The sequence below is a fragment of the Diceros bicornis genome, chromosome 10 (assembly GCF_020826845.1).
Source record: "Diceros bicornis minor isolate mBicDic1 chromosome 10, mDicBic1.mat.cur, whole genome shotgun sequence".
Lineage (NCBI taxonomy): Eukaryota > Metazoa > Chordata > Mammalia > Perissodactyla > Rhinocerotidae > Diceros > Diceros bicornis.
The window spans coordinates 11,462,176-11,485,028 of record NC_080749.1 but is presented as its reverse complement, the minus strand read 5'-3'; the positions used below and the strand labels follow the sequence as shown (position 1 = coordinate 11,485,028).

Genomic DNA, 22,853 nt, shown 5'->3' with positions numbered 1-22,853 from the left:
AGGAATGCAGAGGCCTCTAGAAGCTGGAAAAGGCCAGGAAAGATTCTCCCTGGGGCCTCCAGAAAAGAACTCAGCCCTCCTGACACCTTTGGCTTTAGACTAGTGAGACCTATTTCAGACTTCTGACCTCCAGCATTGAAAGATAATACATGTGTGTAGTTTTAAGCCACTAAACTTGCAGTAATTTGTTACAGCAGGAATAGGAAACAAATATAGTGGAGAAACGCAACTTCCTTTGGAGGCCGATTTCAAGGCTTCATCATCCCAAAGCAGGAGCTTCTGAAAGTGCTACTGCTCTGGCAGGAAAGACAAACTCATGCTCCCACCACCACCTCTCCCTCACCACCGGGGCGGCAGCACTAACTGACCAGGCGTCCCACACCACAGAGCGCGGCCAAGGCCCCGGGCAGGGCCTCGGGATCCTCTGCCCACAGCCCTCAGGCAGCCAGATGCTAGCACTGAGGGTGACCCCGGCAGCCGGCTGTGCGGTCGCCTAAGTGAGGACACCATCGGCTCTCGCGTTACTTCTCCCGCAGCTGCTATGATTGGCGTGTTCCCCAAATCACTGCCGAGTGCTCACTGTACACCATGCTCTGCAGAAGACACTAGAGAGGTAAATGGCACAGTCCCTGTCTTCAGAGGCTTCCAGTCTAGTTGGGAAACGGGACAGATCACCACTCGGCTGCCAGGTTTATAGTTCTACCTGTGGGTATTTATTTCCGCATCCCTCCCAAGCTCAGGAAGATCAACACTGACCCAGCTTTCTCTCAAACGAGCCCCTTTCTCAAGTGACTCACTCTTGGATCTCCAGCCCCAACATATGGAATTTTTTCAGTAAGTTCCAAGGTCACCTGACTGCGAAAGAAGGGGAGGACGGGGAAGGCACTGGGGCTGGCTACTCAGGGCAATTCCTGCTGGAGAGGTGGGCGCACTCCCTCTCCACAGGCCCCTGCTGGAGTCTCCCAGGCCAACGGGCAGGTCCAGCCTGCCGGGGACAGGGCCTGTAGTCCTGCTAGGGCACAGGCCCGCCCACCATGAATGACGCAGGCTCTGCTGCAACCTCCATCTCCCCAGGGCCACATGGCACCCTGAGCTCCATCGCTGGCTACCATCTTTAGGAAATCAGTCCAGATAGATGAGATAAAAAACAATGATAGGTGATTGCAAGGGGTGAGGCAAGAAAGGAAAAGAGAGGAGGTACCTCCAAAAATGTTTTTCTCCAACAGGAGGTCACTGCAGAAAGAAGAATGGCCTCAGACCCTAAATACGAACATCTGTGGCTAGGGGGTCGCCTGACTTTATTTTTAAGGAGAATCTAATGGGCAACTCTACAATCTGTAGCCAACCACAAAAACAAAAATCTAAAAATGTGCAAATCCAATATTTCTCATAAAGCAAAGCTGAGCACTGACATCGATGATGAGGAAGGCTGAGGAGGTGCCCTGTGCGAGAGGATGCACATCCCCGGGTGTGCAGCTCGTGTGCATCAGGAGTCCAGGCAGAAGCCCGGCTAAAGGCACCTCGTGCTCCTTGCTGGGCCTCCGGGCGGAACGGCAAGAGTCAATGGTTGGGCGTCTCTGTTGAGTGCAGGGTGAGCACAGGCGGGACCCATGGCACATGTGACAGCAGGAGGAGTGTGGCGGGCCGTCCTACCTTGAACACCTTGATCTGGCAGCTGGCCGAGTGCAAGTGTTCCGTGTACTCCCCATTCTCGTTCTGCTTAAATGTATCAATCTGTACTCGAAAAGGCACACCCTTCTCGCCCCCGTGCTTCCTCGGGGTGAACTCAGTGCTGATACAGTGCACCTGGAAGGGAAACGTGAGGCAGGTAGCAAAAGGAGGTGAGCGGGCTCTGGACTCCCCAAGGGCTCCTCTCCAAGTGGAAGCTTCCATCCTGCATGGTCAGGTGCAGACCTGCCTCAACCTCCCTGCTCCCCGACGCTGTCCACTCAGGCCTCCCTGTGCCCCGTCCACACAGAACACGCCCTCCCACCTTTGTCCCTTGATCTCGGAGACCCTGCCTGGCCAGCTAAGTCTCACCACTGCTCCAGGCCCACTGACCCCAGAGCCCCATCCTCGCTCCTCACCCAGACCTCTCCCTTGGCAAACCCCACAGACTGCAGAGTGGGGACCACAGCTCTGTCACTAATAGCCTGGTGTCCAGATTACTCAGGCCAGGCTAGAAGCTGGAACCATTTCTGCGTTTCTGGTAAGTACCTGCCACATAGAAGGCACTCAATATGTATTTATTGTTATAATACTGTAATAATACGAAGTATATTAGTGTACTAATACAACATTAATACTGTAATAATAATTTTAAAATACAATAATAATATTGTAATTATGGGAAAAAAACAAAGATCGCTAACTTTTACTGGGCAATTTCTATGGACCAGGCACTGCGGTAACAGCTTTATATTCATTATCTGATTTGCAAGACAGGTGGGAAAATGAAGAGGCTCAAAAAGGGACATGTAGTAAGTGGGAGAGCTGGTGCTGAGCCCAGACACAGCACCCCCGCCATGCCTCCAGCCAACTCGATCTTCCATGGTGTTTAACACAAGGCTGGATCCACACCAGGTGCTTGATAATTAAATAATTAATAATGGAAACTATTATGGAAAAAATTTTTACTTCCAATTCTTTATGCTAGGACATACTTATTTTGTAAAAATCTTACATAATGATAAGCAAAACCCACACATGACTCTAAAACATTCCAAGCCCTTTTCTTTTCCCCACCCTAGTGACCAACTGGCTCTGTGACTCTGAGCAACACTCGTACACCTTCTCCCCTTCAGTTTCCTTCCCTGCAACAGAGAACAGGAGCCCATCAGGGCCCTGCAGATGGACTGGTGTGGAGGAACTACAAAATGGACCCCAGAGCTCTGGCTTTCCCCCAGAGGGCAACCTCACTTGCTCACCTGAATGAACGCAGAGGCTCTCTTTGAAGGGTCCCACAAAAACTCGACGGCGTTCAGCTGGGTCGGGCTGGCCCTGGGGTCCAAGATACCAACAGACAGTGGAATATCTGCACACACACACACACACACAAAAGTGCAATTGTCAGCCACTCCCAGATATTTAGGGAAGGACTCTTATTATAGGTTCAAATTCCTTAACCACAATTTGAAATGCCAGAAGTTCTGAAAACTAAGTTTTGAATAACTCACTTGGCAGAAAGCCTGACTTGAATTGCCATGAAGCTATTTAGAGTCTTTACCTCATTTTGTGTGAACAGTCATTTCATTTTGCTGCAGAAATATTATTGTGCTTGATTGCCTGTGATTACCCAAAGCCATAGGTCTATGCACCCTGCTGTCATTCTAACTTCTGAATTCTAAAACCCATCTGGCCCAAGGGTTGTAGATAAAAGACTGTGGACCACTGCCTGAGCCCCCCAAATTCCATTTCTGTTGCCCATCTCTGTGATGCCCATCCTTCCTTTCATCACTTATCAAAACCCTTTAAGACAGGATCCTCTGCAAAGCCTTCCCTGCAACTCCCTGACAGCTGGTCTCTGAACTCCACTGGCCTATCTTTTCACCGAAAGGGGACTTCCCTGAGGGCAGGCCCGATGGCACGTTCACCTCTGCCAGCTCCCACAGGGTTTTACACAGACAGGAGTGTGCTAAAATGCCCTGGATAGGCATGGGTCCAGACGGCGTCCAGAAAGAACCCCAACTGGCTGGAGCACCTTAGGCCTCTCCTGTCCCAGGAGACTCACCGATGTCCAGGATCCGATCTCCAGGCCGGCTCCACCGCCAGCCCTCCAGCTGCTGGTGCTCCGTGTACTGCAGCCGGCGGTCGTGGAAAACCACGCGGATGATGCTCTGGGGAGGGGAGGCCAGCGGGGGACAGCCGAGTGTGGGGACCAAGAGGGACCCAAGAAGAACCCACCGTGGACCTTCCCAGAGCCAGAGCAAACCTCCTGCCCCTCAAGGCTCCTCCTCTTAAGCCTTCATTCCCAGCTCTTGAGCGCCACGTGCTTATCCCTCCTCAGAACCCCAATAACACTAACAACAGTAAGAATAATGACAACTACCCTGTTTTCCAGAATTACTAAGTGCTTTACATACACGGCTAATCTATAGACCTTTTCATGCAGATGAGCAAACTGAAGCTCAGGAAAGTTCAGTAAGCAGTAAAGCCAGGCTCAATCCTGAGTCTGTCCAACCCAGAGCCCGTCCAGCAGGCACTCGGGCTCCCAACGCTGCCAGCCTGTCCTGGTTCCCTTAGACAACACACTCCAGGGAACAGGAAACCCCTCTCCCTCTGGAGCTTTCCCCAAACCTCCCTGCCACTCCTGACCCCCCATGGCAAGCCCAGGTGCTCAGACCCCAACCAACCCCCCCGGAGGGAGAGCTGCTTGCAGCCCTACCTTGACATATTTTGTGTTCAGATCTTGAAAGTCTCCCAGCTTCCGATTCTCCAGCAGTCGGATTTCATAAGATTGACCTGGAGGGGGGTTAATCGTAAATTTCCATTTCTGAGTGTTTTCAAATTTAGGGCTTACCCAGCTAGAGGTCTTCTCAACCCCCCCAGTGACCAACTAGGCCTCACTGCCCTGAGGAGCAAAGTGGAGAAGAAAGTCCACAGCCAGCTCATTGTTCTCTGGACTGGACACCAGGGTTTGTCCACCCAGCCTGGTTGGGCCTGGGGCACCCCAGGTAAGGCACCATATGACCCCTCAAGAGAAGCACCTCTATAGTTTTCAAGAAACAGAATTCAATATAGTTAACATTAAATTTATGCAACATAACTTCCTCTTTCTTTATAAAGAGTGCCCCCATCACTCGGATGGAGAACATAGCTACTTAAATCCACATTCGAGTAAATAACTGACCATACCTTTGCAGAGAGTAGGTTTAAAGGAACGAATAAAAGCCTGTTAAACATTGTCTCTAATTGCAGAATGAAAAGCATTTTCCCAAGTTAAAAGAATTTCACGTATTTGAAAGGGTGTGGGGATTCTGTGTGGTGACATATAACCAGCACGAGCCAGTTAAAGAATATAAATGGAGAAAAGATCCATCCGTAATAACCAGAAAAAACTTAAAAGTGTTTGAATAACCTGAAGAAAACTACACACATTTTATTGGAAGATAAAATATGGTTTGAATAAATAGGATACACCATGTTCCTAGATGGGAAGACCATGTATCAAATGATGTCAATTTTTCCCAAATTAACACAACTCTAAAACACCCTAGCATATATCACAACTTAAAAAAGGATGTTTTAGAGCTGGCCCAGTGGCTCAGCAGTTAAGTTCACACACTTTGCTTTGGCGGCCCGGAGTTTGCAGGTTCGGATCCCAGGCGCGGACAGACGCACCACTTGTCAGGCCATGCTGTGGCGGCGTCCCATATAAAGTGGAGGAAGATGGGCATGGATGTTAGCCCAGGGCCAGTCTTCCTCAGCAACAAGAGGAGGATTGGCAACAGATGTTAGCTCAGGGCTGATCTATCTCACACACACAAAAAGGATGTTTTACAAATAAGAGAGAATAAATAATTTAATAATTGGTTAATCTGATTAGGTATCTAAAAAATTCTTTATTTTTAAATAATGATAGACTCACAAGAAGTTACAAAATTGTACAGAAAGGTCCTGAGGACCCGTCCCCCAGCTTCCCCCAGGGGTAGCACCTTAGGTAACTGTGGGACATGATCACAATCAGGACGCTGACCGTGGCACAGCACCATTAACTCAGCTGCACGCTTATTGGGTTTCCTGGGGTTTGCAGGCTCTCTCTCTCTCTTTTTCGTATGTGTTTATGTGTACAGATCTATGAAATTTTATCACAAGAAGAGATTAGCCATTTCTTTCAAAGTGCAGACCCTCACCTCACAGCAAATATCAAAACAAGTTACCAATGGATGAAAAAGTCAATTTCTTAAGGTTTTATGTTAACAAGAATCACTGCTTATCAGACATGTAATAGAAAAAAAGACTTTCTGAAACTAAAATCAGTGGCGGGGGAGGAATCTGACTTCATTAAAATCTCTCTCTCTCTGAAACTTAAATGCAAAACAACAAACTAGGAACAGCAAAACCCAGTGGCTAACGTCTTAAAATAGCTAAAAGGTGAATGATTAGAAAAATACTAAGATACTCAGCAGTGGGTTGAATGGTGGCCCCTCAAAAGATATATCCATATCTGAATCTCCAGAACCTGTGAATGTGACCCTATATTTGGAAAAAGAGTCTTTGCAAATGCAATCAAGTTAAGGATACTGAGATGAGGAGATCATCCTGCACTATCTGGGAGGTCCCTAAATCCAATGACAAGTGTCCATATAAGAGACACACAGGGGGGCCGGCCCCATGGCTTAGCGGTTAAGTGCGTGCGCTCGGCTACTGGTGGCCCGGGTTCGGATCCCGGGCGTGCACCAACACATTGCTTCTCAGGCCATGCTGAGGCCACATCCCACATACAGCAACTAGAAGGATGTGCAACTATGACATACAACTATCCACTGGGGCTTTGGGGAAAAAAAAAAAAGGAGGAGGATTGGCAATACATGTTAGCTCAGAGCTAGCCTTCCTCTGCAAAAAGAGGAGGATTAGCATGGATGTTAGCTCAGGGCTGATCTTCCTCACAAAAAAAAAAAAAAACAGAGAGAGACACAGAGGAGACGGAAGAGGAAGCATGGGAGCAGAGATTGGAGTGACACAGCCACACGCCAAGGAACGCCTGCAGCCACTACAAGCTGGAAGAGGCAAAGGATGGAGTCTCCCCTAAGCCCCCAGGGGAACATGGCCCCACTGGGTTTCTGACTTCTAGCCTCTGGAACTGTGAGAGAATCAACTTCTGTTGTTTTTGTTTTAAGCCAACACGTTTGGAGCAATTTGTTAAAGCAGCCACAGGAAACTAATATACTCCTCCTCCAGTGAGTAATAGAATGAGCAAAGAATATGAAATTAAATCAATCATTCCAAATATTTGCTGAGCAACAATTATTGCCAAATACTGTGCGAATCCTAGGGACATGGAAAACAGAACAGACACAGTGCGCGTGTCACAGAGCTCATCACCACGGCTCCCACAAGGCCTGGAAATGATGCTGGCCGAGCACAGAAATACTCCCTCAGCAAGCCTCCCTTCTCAGAAGCTTTTACCAGCCGATCGCACAGGACCAGCGAACACTTAATGAGCACAGCAAGCCCCACCGCTGCTCAGGACAGTGTGCTGGGCACCCTTCCCATCAGAGGGAAGAGGCGCAGACCCCAAACTCTTGTCCTGCCAACTTGCCAGTTCAGAAGACGCAACTCACAGAACGGTCTTGCTGACCTCATCAACGCTTCTAACTTTCTGAAACAGCCAGATTTTTGACATACATTTCCGGGCTCCTGAGCCAACACTCCCTTGACAGCAACATAAAATGGAGCCTCACACGCCCTAACTGGTTTTTCCAGTGTCCTCGCCTCTTCCGAGGAAGAATGTAGCCAGCTCTGGCATGAGGTCCAACACCCTAATGGTCATTACCGTCGGTTTACCAGTGCCCCCAGGCCCAATTAACACTGACCCCAGGCTCTGCAGGGCAACTTCGGCTCATGCCCAACTGAGGCACATCCTGCCCCATACAGAGCACTTTCCGAGCCTGAACACAAGAGGCAGCAACTTAGAGATCAGAGCTATTAAGTGGGCCAGGACCATGGCCTCCTCCGCCTGCAGCAGACACCTGACCCATGTGCTTCCCCACTGAATCTGGAATCTCCCTTCCACATCCCTTCCTCCTACACACACACACACACACACACACACACACACTCTAGAGCCCCTCCCAGACACACTGCACCTCCCTTACTCAGGACTCAGCTGGACGTTCAGTCTCCCTCCCCTTGCCTGCCTCAATGCCAACGCACTGGGGCCAAACTGACCTCCCCAAGCTCGGCTCTCACACAGCACACCACCATCCAGAAGGCCATCCTCCATGGTCACACACTGGCTAATAACTGAGGTCATGAAAGCTGAACTGACCTGGGACACACGGGCATTCCTCTGCTTGGACAGCATCATTTCAGGGCATGGGTGGGAGCCATGGACAGTGGGCTCTGTGAAGGCACAGACTGTATCTGCTTTGCTCACCGCTGTACTGTTTGACACACAGTAGGTACTCAGCAAATGCTTAAACATGATTTCATATTCTTTGCAATGCTATTCTGTGCTAGAACTACAGGGTTTACAAAAGTAAGACACACTTCTGCTCTCAAAGGGTTAGCAATCTTCTGGGGTATATCAAACAGCACAGGAAAAGCACTAATGTAAGGCAGAAGTTGAAAAATCCCTCTAAGAGACAACAGAGATCCAAAGACAGCCACTACTCAGCCAGCATGGGGAGGAGGAGGGTGAGAAACGGTTTGAACAAGATGACATGTGCGATGGACTTTGAAGAGTGGGCAGGATTTCTATAGCTGAGGGGAAGAATGAGTAAGAAAGTAACCCCAAGCCAAACTGCAGCAAGGAGGTGGGAGGGGAGAGGTGTGCCTCGAGGGAACAATAAGGAGCAGCTTTCCCTCACCGGGGCTTACCCCATGGCGCTTACTCCATGCCAACGTCTGCTCAGATGTTCAGTCACTTGAATCTCAGAACAAGTCAATGGGGCAGTTGAGGATTATGAGCCCCACTGACAGAACGAAGCAGAGGCTCCAAGAGGTTACCTGACTTGGGCAAGCTCAAACAGCTAGTAAGTGGCAGAGCCAGGAGCAGAAACTAAATCTGTTTCCAGCACCTACCACATTCTTTGCCGCATCCTACCGGTGGGTGTCATTTGCTGGAGAGAGGACATCTGTAGTTCTACATAATTCTCTCTCTACTTCTCCTTGCTGGAAGGCATCCAATTCCATTTTATATACTGATTAAAGTTTGCCTACAGCATCTTATGGCATATACAGCACCCCAACCATCCCCATCCCAAGTTAAATGGTTTTTTTCCTTCCTTCTTCCCGTTAAGACTAGCAATAAAGGTGATTCCTAGAATGACCAATTCAATCGCCAGGCGACCTTGGATAAAGCATGTTGACTCCATTTCCTTGTCTGTAAAATTCTGTTTTCTACATTCTAAACAATGATTTGGGAGGAAAAACAAATCACTATAGAAAATGATAGTAAAGCCTGTTCCAATTTCAGAATTGTGAAATGTGTAAAAAGAAAAAAAAAAAGCTGGTCTTAGAATCAAGGAAATAGGATAATAAATAACTATCATTTGGCTGTCATTCAGCTATGTGTTGGGACATTGTTAAGGCCCTTACATGCATTATTTCATTTAGTCCTTTCAACAATCCATGAGGAGAATCCATTATTGCCCCCATTTTATAGATGAGGAAATTAAGATCGAGGGAGGTTAAGCATCTTATTGAAGATCGAACACAGGTCTCTCCGACTCCAAAGACTGACACTCAGCCAAACTACTATGCAGTGTCGAGTTGCTTCAAAGGTCCTTTCTGGTTCTAATGTTCAAGAAGTACACCTATTACATTTCTCCTAAACTTCTTGATATTCATTTCATTTCATGACCCCCTTCCCTTCCTTTCAGGCTCAAATCCCTAATGCCCCATGACCTCAGTTCTCTGAACTAAGATGGACCTTAGAAATCTGACGGATATGTAACCACACTGTGGCATAAGGTTTGATATTTGTTTCCTCATGATAAATTAGTCTCCTTGAAACACATGTTCCTACCCCTTTTACAATACTCTGAACATATTATAAGGTTACAGTAACTAAAACCATGTCATTTTTGGCATGGGGACAAATAGACCAATGGAAAAAAACAAAAAGCCCAGAAGTACATACTTGGAAACTGGATTTATGACAGTGAGAAAAAAGACAGACTTTTCAAGAGTGAGGGGTGACCAGTTATCTAACATGAAAAAATAAATCCCTACCTCCCACCATTTATAATAAATTAATTCTAGGTAAATGAAAGCCATAAAATAAAAGCAAAACCTTAACATTTCTAAAGAAAATATGAGACTTTATGACTGTGGAGTAGGAAAGGATTTCTTAAATCAGAAACAAATAGACAAAGAAAAACTTATGTCCTTTATATCACATAGGAAAACTATGTTAAAATTTATATATTGAGACACTTGTGAAAATGTCAGGGGTGCTGTTAAAAATTACACAGTATCTATAAGTGGCGACTGACCTGGCAAACTGGTCACCCTGTGGAAACAGAAAATAATCAACAAACATATGAAAAGATGCTGGTCTCTACAAGTATGCAGGATAATGCAAAATAAAATAAGATACCATCTTACATCCATTGGAGGGGCAAAAATTACAGTGTGACAATATCAAGGGTTGCTGTGAATGTAGAGAATGGGCACTCTCAGGTGTTGCTGATGGAAGTATCACACTGATACAACCATTTTGAAGAAGAGTTTGGCAAAAAAGAGTTAGGCTAAGGATACACAAGCCCTTCTGTCAAGCAAATCCAATTCTAGAGGCATATCCTAAAGAAGCACTTGATGTGCACTGGGAGATGGACAGAAATTGCTCGAGGTGGCACTACTCATTACCAGGAGAAACTGTCAACAGCCTACACATCCAGCACTTAAAATGAGCACTCTAGAGACACACATCAACATGGAGAAATCTCAGAAACATAATAAACAAAAAAGGTACATGGTGACATATATGAAAATACTTAGACAAAGTTTAAAGACAAAACTGTACTGTTGCTTTTTATGGCTAAATTTGCAAGAAGTAAAGACTTAAAAGGTAAAATGTAAAAATGTGCATGGGGATTCAAACCAACACCAACACTTCAAACCAATCCCAATTTCACAATAGTGGTTTTGCTTCCTGGGAGGGAAGAAAGGCAGGAGGATTAGAATAGAGGTAAAATCAGAAGCAAATTTGGCAAGATTGAAAAAACCCTGTTGGGCACATGAGTATTTGTTGTCTTATTCTCTGTAGTATTCAATCGATCTGCAGTAAAACAGCTCTCTCACACAGGCACACAATAACTGAGTGGAGGCAGAGCACTGGGAGCCAGGCGTCATTCTGCATGCTTCATGCCATGTGTTTCCGACTCTCCAGCCCCACCTTCAAGGGAGGGTCCCTCGGGTTACACTGCTCAGCAGTCACCGTACACCCCCCACGCCACCCCCTCTGTGCCACTGACACGTCGGGTGCAAGGCCTCAAAGACGCCCGCACGGACAGCATTCACCCCACGTATCACACACCACCCCACAATTTTGCCACTGAAACTAAAAACTGCCTGCAACATGATGAGCCCATTTTATTTAATCAACTCACTTTTTAAACTTAATTTTTTAAGTGTACACCATGACTGCATATAGAAAATCATATCATATATCATAAATAATACGTAGTATGTAAAAATCATACGATATGCAGCTACCAATGTTCTTCTATGTACCCCTAAAACTACGCAGGGAACCTGGTCAGCACCCAGGTTTGGAGCCCGGGCTCACATCTGGGCCCACTACTTACTAATGGGCAAATGGCTCCATGTGCCAGCCTCAGTTTCCACATCTCCAAAATGTGGACCATATTGGTACTTAATTGGTACTCAGAGGGTTGTTGGAGGGCTGAAGGCACACCCAGCAGAGAGTTCACACAGGAGGGATCTTTGGCTGGACCTCAAAACCGCCCAAGCAGTGAGAGCACTGGAAAGCGGCAGCCGAGAACTGGACAGGGCACTGGGGGCCTACCAGCTGGTGGTGGCCTTTCCGCAGCCTCACTGAAGCCTTCAAGGCAATTCCTTCCACCCACCCTGGCCCCACCCTCTACTCTGGTTCTGTTAAAGGCCTTTTAAGGGCAAGCAGGGAAGGAGCCCCAGGGTCAGCACTTGATGATGTAAACTAGCCCTCGGCAGGTGACCACCAGCCCGGCCCAGAGGGACCAGGTGACTAGGAGGGCGGGAGCTGGAGGGCAGGTGGTCACAGGCTCCACCCCCACCGCAGTGGCCAGCTGAGCCCTGGGGACCCCCTCCTGCTTTAGTGCTCTGGCTTTAGATGCAGGGAGGGGTGGGGGCTCCTCAGCTGGACTGAGGCTCAGCAGGGAGCCCTGGCCGCCACCCAGAACACAACGGGAAGAATAGCTTGGATGCTGCCCAAAGGGCCCTGAAGCCACTCCAAAGGGTGTGGAAGCTTCCCTCTACCCCAACCTAGCTAGGACTGTCCCCAGCCTCTATTCCTTGGCACTTCCTTGCCTCCACCCTACACAGGGAATAATTGGGGAAGGAGGGCAAGGAGCACAGGTGACAGAAGAGAAAACTTCTTTTCAGAGGAAGACGAAATAAAATACACACGTGTGGGTCTCTGCACTGTGCCTGGCCCAGGTGGGTGCTCAACAAGCCTTTGTTTCCTCTGTCTTCGTTCATGTAACCCACAACATCTAACGTCTTCTAGCCCAGGCATCAGCCAACTTTCTCCGTAAAGGGCCAGACAGAACTATTTTTGGCTTTGTGGGCCATAAGATCTGTCACAACTACGAGACTCTGCCATTGTAACAAGGAAGCAGCCACAGACAATATGTGAAGAAATGGGTGTGGCTGTGCTCCAATAAAACTTTATTTATGGACACAGAAATTTGAATTTTTATATAATCTTCACTCTTCCTACTGACCTCTTCCTTCCTCCCAACTTCTTTTGGCATTTTGCAACTTTGCCCCTTGGCTTTCTTGCATGATGGCTAAGTCGTAGCTCCCCAACTAGACTGGAATCTCTCTGAGGACAGGCCAGCTGCCACTTTACCTGAACCAGACTTGCACACATGCATACACACACACACACACACACACACAAACCAGTCCCTTGTACTGTACTGGTATATGATAGGTTTTTAATTAATGGTGGCAGAATTTGATATTAAATTCCCTAAAGCAAAAACAGAGCTGGAACTAGTCAGCCAAACCAAGAAGAGCATGAAAAGATGTTTAACCTCACTAATGGTCAAAGAAATGCCAAATGAAAATAATGCAATGCCAATTTCATGTATCACATTGGCAAAAATTTAACAGACTGCTAACATCCCATAAGGATAAAATGTGGGTAAACGGGGCCTCACACGTGTTGGTGGTGAGAGATATAATGTCACAGCCTATTGGGCATTTTGCCAATACCCATCAATATTGAAAATGGGCACAGTCTATGACTCAACTACCCCATCAGCAAGACTCTAGTATACAGAACTGCCAGCACATGTGATTAAAAATATTTATATAAGGTGGGGGCCGGCCTGGTAGCATAGTGGCCCGGGGTTCACGGTTCACACACTCCGCTTCAGTGGCCTGGGGTTCACGGTTCCAAATCCCGGGCATGGACCTACACATCGCTCCTCAGGCCATGCTGTGGCAGCATCCCACATACAAAATAGAGGAAGATGGGCACAGATGTTAGCTCAGAGCCAATCTTCCTCAGCAAAAAGAGGAGGATTGGCAATGGATGTTAGCCCAGAACCAGTCTTCCTCACAAAAATATATATATATATATATTTACACGAGGCTATTCAATGCAGTAGTACTATTATAGCTAAAAACTGAAAATAAACTAAATGGTCAAGAACTGTGTTATACCACATTGTGGCATAATATGTAGCCATTTCAGAGAATGCAGCCTTCACCTTAACTGCGTGATTAGGTTAGCAGCATATGCCTCCTGATGCGGTGCACCGGGAAGGACACGGTGTCACCATTCCTGCCCCACAACCTGAATCTAATCATAAGGAAACAGGCAAACCCAAATTGGGAAACAGCCTACAGACACCGGGCCCAGACTCCTCAAAAATGTCAGCATCATGAAAGACAAGGAAAGGCTGAGGATCTGTCTAGATTAAAGGAGAGTAAAGAGAGGGACAACTAAAAATAACACCTCGTTCTGGACTGAATCTCAAACCAGGGTGAAAAATTGCTAAAAAGGACATTATTGGAACAACTGGCTATGCGGTAGGTAACTGTATTGTATTGATATTAAATTTCCTGAAATTGATCATGGAATTGTGATTACGTCAAAGAACGTCCTTGTTCTTAGGAAATACATGCTCAAGTATTTAGGAATAAAGGAGCATGATATCTACAACTAACCCTCAAATGATTCAAGGAGGAAAATATATACAAAATACAGAGATAAAGCAAACATGACAGAACATTAACAACTGGTGAGTCTGGTGAAGGGTGCACAGAAGTGTGTTGTAATAACCTTTCAATTCTTCCATGGCTTGAAATTTAAAATTACTTTGAATTAAAAGTTTAAAAATAGCTTTAAAATTGAGATTGAAAAAGAATTAGGCAGACCTAGATCTACAATAGACAGGAAGAACCATACACACACACATATATATACACACACACAATGTGTGTATATATATATATATATACACATACATATGAACGGGAAAAACAAGTTGCTGAATAATATGTACACAAGGTGATTGTACTTTTATTTTAAAACGTTATACACATATGCCTACATTTGTGAGTCTATATGCATCTAACAGTGAATAAAGGGCTCTTCCCTCTTAAATTATATGCATCTTCAGCATTAACTTTTTTTAAACGAGGAATATATTATATGTGAATTTGAAAAAAATACAAAACAAAGAAAAGAGGGGGGAGTGCCTCATACTGCTCTAAGCACGGAAGCGATGTCCATGGTGACAATGCTTGGTATTTTTTTCTTCCAGTGTCAGGCTGGCACCCAAAAGCCAACCAGCCAGGGGGGCATTTGGGGAGAACAGTCTTTGTCCAATAAACAAAACACCAAACACATGCAGACGAGGTCAGACACACGGAGGTCCTTCCAACCCAGCGTCTCTCTGGGAGACCACCTGAAAACCCAGAGTATGACTGTGCCCATTTTAGAGGTGATGATGCTAAGTCCCAGAGAGCTACTGATGTGCCACGGTGACACTGCAAGCTAGTGGCAAAGACTCAGCAGCCTGTGGCCTGCCCCAGGGGAGGGGAGCTGGGGTCAGGTCAGATACACTTGGGTTGAGTCAGACCCTCCCACGTCCTGGCAAGTTCTTGAACCTCTCTGCATCTTACTCTCTTCAACTGCAAAATGTTCTCTACAGATCGGCTGGGAGGATTAAGTGAGACAATGTACTTCCAGCCTGGCATGCAATAAGTACTCAAAAAGTGCGAGTCACTGGTACCACTTCTAAACAACAGGTGTTAAATGCACTCTCATGTACCGAGCCCCACCCAGGCACTGGCCACTGTACTCAGTGCGCACACAGGAACTCTCCTCCAGCACTCACAACAGCTTCATACGCTGAATGACCCAGCTGCCCAAGGTCACACAGCCAGGAGGCAGCCAAGCTGGGACGCGCCCTGGGACGGCTCCACCAGGGCTACCTGATTCTTCCCGACCGTCGGGGGGAGGGCACTAGGGGATACCGCTGCTGAGACCAGGGCACTACCCAGAGCAGTCCCACCCCTGCTTGCCTCACCCTGGGCAGTGCTCACCAGGCGCCTCTGCAGAGTGGCTCCGCCAGTGAGCGGAACCCAGCGCAGGGCCTCCTGCCCAGATCATGGTGTTCCCAAGAACAGGAGGCAATTGCCCGGGCCAGCCAAGATTTACAGGTGTTTACTTTCCAACAGTTACTGGTTTAGGTAATTAATGCCACATAAAACATAATGGAGGCCATCATTACCCCAGAGACAGGAGGGCTGGACACCAAGAGTCCTGTAATAACGGCAGACAAGCATAACAATGGGAGAAAGCACAATCCCGCACCCTTTGTGTCCAGCGTGTGTAGTTTGTCTTGTCTCTTGCATATGTGTGGCATCATGCAAGTGTGTCGACACAGAGCGCTCAGATACAGGGCATGCTTTTCCATCAACGACCTGAGTCCCCATCCTGATGGCCTATCACAGCGTGACCTTGGGTGGGGCACTTAACCTCCTGGCAACCACTTTTGAATATCATAGACGAGGCACCATGCCTGGCACGCAATGGATCCCCAATAAATACTTGGAAGATGGTAGGTATGTGTGTGTGTGCAAAAATAGAAGAGTAAACCATGCCTTGGAGTCACCTTAGAGAAGAGATTGTTTCCAGTGCTGGGGCAGGGAAAACATGAGATGTGCATCTTGTACTAAGCATCTTGTAGTGCCAAAAGTGAGAAAATACTCAAAAATAGGATAGAAGCATGTCAAAGTAACACAGGAGCCAAACTGCAGGAATGTCCGTTTTATAAAAGTCACAAGGGGCCAGCCTAGTGGCGCAAGTGGTTAAGTGCCTGCACTCCACTGTGGCAGCCCAGGGTTTGCCGGTTCGGATCCCGGGTGCGCACCAACGCACCGCTTGTTAAGCCATGCTGTGGCGGCGTCCCATATAAAGTAGAGGAAGATGGGCACGATGTTAGCCCAGGGCCAGTCTTCTTCAGCAAAAAAGAGGAGGATTGGTATCAGATGTTAGCTCAGGGTTGGTCTTCCTCACAAAAAAAAAAAAATCCACAGATGGCGCTATAATTCGTGGGCGAAAGTTTGAGGATAACTAAGATATCGGCATAGTCTCCAAATATCGCCCCCACCCCAAGATATTTATTACCTTCAGAGGGGAAGGTAGTAACTAGACAACAGAGAGACCTGCAGACACTACTAGATCATCAGGGTTTACACCACCAGCAATAAGACAAATCAGCACTGCCATCCCCCAACACGATGCACTGGCCAAGGCACAATGTCAATTCTGTGGCATTCTTGCCAAAATGCAAGAACCTCAATATCATCATAAAAAACCTCAGACAAACCTAAATGGAGGCCCATTCTACAAACTAATCAGTAAGCACTCTTTAAGTCTGAAGATATGGAAGAAAAGGAGAGACTGAGGGACTGCCACAGATTGGAGGAGACTAAAGAGACATGAGAATGAAATGCCATGTGGGATCCTGGATTGGAACCCGAAACAGAAGAAGGACAGTTGTGGAGGAACTGGGAAAATTCAAATGAAGACTGTAGTGGAGTTAATAGAATCATACCAATGTCATTGCCCGGCTTCAATCACTGTGCCACGGTTATATAAGATATTAACATTATGGGAAGCTGGGTCAAGGGTAGACAGGAACTCTCTGCACTATTTTGGACACTTTTCTTCAAGTCTATTCTCTTCTCTTTCCCCCCAATGCCCTGGATTCCCAAGCCCCACCCAGAACTATGGACAGTAGACCCAGGTGGGATCCAGGAACCCGCACACTCATAAGCACTGCTGGCTGATTCCAAGACAGGCGCCTCTGGGCCCCTCGACCCTTGATAAGCATTTTAAAAAATGGTTTGATTTGCTCTTGGTACTGGAAATGGTATCTCTTTTTCCTATTTTATTTTATCCTTGGTTATTGTTGGTTCACTGGAAATTCACTAATTTTTGCGTGTTGAACTTGTATCAGCCTCACTGTTGAACTGAATCCTTAAACTATTAAAATGAGCAATATGAAACTGCAGATCATCACCCCATTTTGATCGACAAAATGGCAACTGCATATGGTTCAACCTAATACAACGGTTCTTGCAGATCAATAAGCAAAAGAGCAACAGAAAAATGGGCTATGGATATAAACTCAGTTTTTAGTAAAAGAAGTACAAGGGCTTATAAACAAACATGAGAAGATGCTCAATTCCACTCATAACAGTTATCAGAAATTAAGTAAACACAAATTAAAATGAGGTGCTTACTTTCCGTGTGCACATTAGAAAAGATTCAAAATATTGACAACGTAGTGCCCAGGAAAGGATGTGGAGAAACAGGTACCCTCTGCCCAGGTGGTAGGGGTATAAACAGGTAAGTTAGTAGGACAAAGGACAGTAAAGAGTAGAAAACCATACCTCTAAGATAAGGTCAGAACGTGACTCACTCGGGCACCTCCCTCCAAGCCCTGCCCGGCAGGAAGCGCATCGGGGCTGAGAGTGTTCACGTGCCCTGAGCCCTAAGATCTTGGAGGTGGGAACCAGGCATCCTGGCCACTCATATTCCAACCACCACCGTCTGGCCTGGGCAGCCCCATTTTCTGTGTTGGCCTCTGACAAGATGAAGGACTTTCTGGAGCAGTCACTGTTGGGGCAAACAGGGGTTGTCCATGCAGCCCCAAGGCAACCAAAATCTCTTCTTTCCCCTCACCCCCAGGCCTTCCAGAAGAGCAGGCACCTACGGACCATCTCAGGGAACTGCTCCAGCCTCAGCCTCTGCTTGCAGAGCGGAGAAAGGGAGAAGGTGGGAGCAGCCACGCTTGGACAGGGCCCGGCTCTCACGCCACGTGGGGTCCAGGTGAGCATGTGGACAGCCAGGCCAACGCTTCCCTCCCTGGAAGTGTGAAATCAAGAGGCAGGGGATGAGAGCACCGGGCCTTCTTGGCGGCTGGGCTGAGGACCTGTGTTCTCGGGAGCTTTGGGTGGCCTTCCTGTCTGCCCTCTGGCCACAGAGGCCGAGAAGCTGGTGGGCAGAGAGAGTATCAGGCTGACCCCAGAGAGGAACAGAGAACAAAGTCAGAGAATCCTCATGGTGTTTGAGCCTCTGGCTTCAGTTTGCTCCTGAGGCCCAGCTGCAACCCTACCTTGAGGTCACCTGCTTTGCGTGATGCCAGCAAATGGCCAATAGTGGCCACCAGAGGAGGCCTCTATCACCCCATCCTTACTCCACCAAAAAGACAGACAATAAAGAGTGCTTGATGTGGACACATTAGAACCCTCCTGTACTGCTGGCAGCAACGCAAAACAGTGCAGCTACTTTGGAAACCAGTCTGGCAATTCCTCAAAAGGTTAACATGGAATTACCATATAATCTAGAAATTTCACTCCTAGGAATACACACAAGAGAAATGAAAATATAAGTCCATGCAAAAACTTGTACATGAATGTTCATAGCAGCATATTCATAACAGCCAAAAAGTAGAAACAACCCAAATGTCCATCAACTAAAGAATGAATAAATAAAATGAGGTACATCCATATAACGGAGTATTATTCGGCAATGGAAAGGAATGAAGTTCTGACACATGCTACAACGTGGATGGCCCTTGGAAAAGAAGTCAGTCACAAAAGACTTCCGTTTGTATGACAGCATTTATATGAAATGTCCAGAATAGGCAAATTTGCAGAGACAAAGTAGATTAGTGGTTGTCTAGGGCTGGGGGCAGGGGTGTGGGGAGAGAAGGAGAGAATGGGGATTGGCTGCTAATGGCTGCAGTTTCTTTTAGGAGGGACAAAAATGGTCTACAGTTAGTTGTGGGGATGGTTTAATATGTTTAATTGAGCATATTAAAAATATGAATTGTACACTTTAAACGGGTGGATTGTACCGTATGTGAATCGTATCCCAATGAAACAGTTTAAAAAGAGAGACTGAGGTACCACTCTGTGACACGGGGCAAGTCACACAGCCTCTCTGGGCCTCAGTTTACCCAGCTATAATACAGGAGAGTGGCGTGGGAGGTGGATAGGCTAGATTAGTGCTTCATAAACTTTAATACATTCATAAATCACCGGGACCTTGTTAAAATGCAGGTTCTCATTCCGTTGTCCTGCAGCAGACCCAAGATTCTGCATTTCTCGTAAGCTTTCAGGTGATGCTGGTCCCTAGACCACATGTTTAGTAGCAAGGCATCAGAGACGATATCTTAGGCCCCTCCAGGCCTAATCCTTTAGGAATCCACTCTTGTCCACCTCTGTGAATTCCAGAGCATGTGTGGTCTCTCCTTCCCATTCAAGGCTCACAGGGTCCTCCAACCACCCAGACGGAAGCTTCCAGGGCCTGAACACTGGTTGGAGAGTGCACAAGAAGATCAAAAACCTCCCAAGTCTGCTTGAGCACAGAGTACCTGGCTGAGCACAGGAGAGGTCCTCAACCTGCTAAGCATAGGGCTTTGCAAGGTCCGGTCCTCTCTTTCTGGAAAACGAGAGATGGAAAACAGCAGTACCCTCAATGTGGTGGTGAATAAACCCTAGTACATCTAGGGATCAATCACTGGGGTGCTGAGTGGAAACACATTCCTGCCCCTCCTCGTTCTAACACAACAGGAACCACACACTCCAGGAGACTCTGATGCTGGTGGTCCAAGGACCAAATACTGTCCTAGAGCCACTCTGGAAAGAAGACAGGAGTGCACTCCTCAGGAACCCACTTTACATGCCAACAAGTCAATTCCACCCTCCAGACCTCGTTTCCCCATCAATAAAAGGGGGCTGCATAAGATGCCCCTCAAGGTACCCAAAGGACATTCCTGTGTCAGACAAGTTGAGGGGCAAAGTAGAAGGTAGGAAGGGAGGCCAGCTGTCCATCTCTGGCCTCCAACCATGACAACTCCAACCTACCCAAGCAACAGGTTTCTTTGCTGGATAGCTCCTCAAGGAGGAGTATCCCCTGGGACCTGTCAGAGGGACACCGAGTCCTGAGAAAGACGAGGTAGGAACACCAGCTCCTAATTACCACAAAGAAGCATTTGTCCTTCTCCTTGTGGTCTCTACAGACTCCAAAGCTGCCCATCCCAGGGCCTCGGAGCCGAGAGCCCTGGGCTAACACCTGGCCCTGCCCCTAGCAGGTTGTATGGCCTAGAAACTTTCCACCTTTACTTGGGCTTCTTTCCTTCTCTTGTGAAGTGAAAGGGTTGCTTCTTGTAATCATGTAGTCTTGTAATCATGGTAGCTACTTGTGTAGAGTGGCTCCTTTAAAGCAAAACAAACGTAAGTACCTTCCTCTTTCAGAGCAGAGAATCTGTACACATTCTTCTAAGTAGTAGTTCTAACCACAGTACAGTAGCGCCTGAAACCTGACTCAGGAGCCCATTTACAAAGAGTAAAGCGGGCCTTCCTATCCTGATCTTCCTTCCTGTTCCCCTGCCCACCAAACACCCGGGAAACACAGCCAAACTTATCAGCAAAAGGGAGATAACATTTATTGAGACCCACTGACGTGCCTGGCACTTAAATATGATTATCTTCCCACAATGTACCATATAAGCTATAACCCTTTCTACTTGTCCAGTGACCACAGCAAAGTTTACTAAACCTGGTATCCTGTGTGTCAGCCCCACTGCTGGTCTGTCCTGGTTGCCAGGCACTTGGTTGGCTTAAGGGCAGGACACCCACAGGTTCCAGCAGGCAGCTCTAGCCCACAAGCTACTGGCCAGGGGCTGAGCCGCAGTGCCCTTTGGAGGCAGGCAGGGCCTGCTGACGGCCACACAAACGTCCTTGCTGCTGGTCCTGCGGCAGCTGTGCAGTGCTCTGATGAGGCTGTCTGAATTACGGGGACAAGGATCAAGTGTGTTTGAGTTTCCCCTGGGAATACTGGTATGTGCTGCTTTGTTTTTACTGTAAAAAGCCAAGGTATTTTGGGGAAAATGAGCTAGCTGAAAGATTTTCTGCCCAAGTTGAAGAACATGTAAAGCTGGTGAGCAGACTGAATGCATTCCAGAAGCCCTCGAGTCCCCTGCAGCGGGCGCCAGTCCTCTGACGTGACAACTCTGTGTTTGGCAGCTCTTGGTTAAGGTGCAAACAAGTCCACCTTTCCACCGGGGGAGATGGCAGACCTCCTTGACCAAGAACAGAAAAGTGAGCCCCCTAAAATTTCATTTCATGGGGTAATAACGGCTCATCTGGAAGGACAGATATGGTCACTCACAGAGGCATCAAAATCCTTCCAGTCCCAAGTGACTAAGCCAAAAACATCTTAAAGACATCTCGAAGAATGCAGAACAACACTGGATGGAAACAGCAGGTGGTCTTGATGAAAATGGTCAGCTTCGGGAAAGCCCACAGCTGCTGGGCCAAGAAGATGCTGAACCGAAGGAAAGAGCGGAGGAGCGAAAAGAACAGGAAAAAGCGCTTGAAAACTTCAACACACAGAGGGAAGAGGAGGGCAGTGATAAAGGGAACCAGTTAAAATCTTTGAAGATGATAAACTCACCTGCTCTCTTTAGAGATTACATGAATGATGGCAACTTGGCCTCAGAGAAAAAGACTGAGTCAGAAAACGGAGACCAAGACGATCAGTCAGAGGTCATTGTGAAGAAACTCAACGATGTTGCTAACTTAAATGCTTCCTTAAAAATTCTTGAGAGAGAGCCGGCCCCGTGGCTTAGCGGTTAAGTGCGCGCGCTCCGCTGCTGGCGGCCCGGGTTCGGATCCCGGGAGCGCACCAACACACCGCTACTCCGGCCATGCTGAGGTCGCGTCCCACATACAGCAACTAGAAGGATGTGCAGCTATGACATACAACTATCCACTGGGGCTTTGGGGGAAAAATAAATAAATAAATAAAATTATTAAAAAAAAAAATTCTTGAGAGAGAGAAACAGAGTATTTAAGAAGTTATGTGAAGAAAATAAATGCAAGAAGCACTTGCAGTTCAAATCAACAGTCTCCCACCAGAGCAGGCACCTTGACAATGTGAAAATGCACAGGTGGAGAGGGAGGATCAAAACTCCAGCTGAAACTCGATGCTGCTTGAATTACATCAAGATCATGAAACGCAACTCTGCAGAAAACCAATGGAGGAGGGAATGTACTGCTTAGAGATAGAGAGAAGCCTCTCCGAGTATATGAAAACACCAGGCTTATACGTCAAAATCTTGACTCCTCCAGGAAGATGGAGAAATCAAAGGTGCATCCATCAAAGTGGCTCAGCTCCCACGAGCAACAGCTCAAGAAAGTTTGTTGGTGGTTGTGTAGACAGGGAGAAAGCTCAGTAATCTCAGGGAAAAACTGGCTGTATTCGAGTTTGAAATTCAGCTTTTTCTAAGTGGTCACTTTGTTCCTGCTGTTCCACTTGCAGCCCAGGGCAGTGCCCAGGAAGGTCATGGATTAAATTAACCATGTGTTTCTGATGCTTAGACATCTAGGGCCTATCTGGGTAGGCTGCCCTACCCAGGACTAGTCAA

At 47.2% G+C, this 22,853-nt stretch overlaps 1 protein-coding gene across 2 annotated transcripts in view; it reads right to left on the bottom strand.

The window, feature by feature from the left end:
• The window catches only part of TFCP2L1 (transcription factor CP2 like 1), a 58,064-nt gene that overhangs the window by 21,703 nt on the left and 13,508 nt on the right, over positions 1-22,853 (bottom strand). For both annotated transcript variants that reach the window (XM_058548790.1, XM_058548791.1), the window contains 4 exons: positions 4,385-4,461; positions 3,731-3,836; positions 2,928-3,034; positions 1,654-1,806 (listed from right to left, as the gene is read on the bottom strand). In XM_058548790.1, the coding sequence (XP_058404773.1) occupies positions 1,654-1,806; positions 2,928-3,034; positions 3,731-3,836; positions 4,385-4,461 (443 nt within the window). The remainder of the gene's footprint in view (positions 1-1,653; positions 1,807-2,927; positions 3,035-3,730; positions 3,837-4,384; positions 4,462-22,853) is intronic.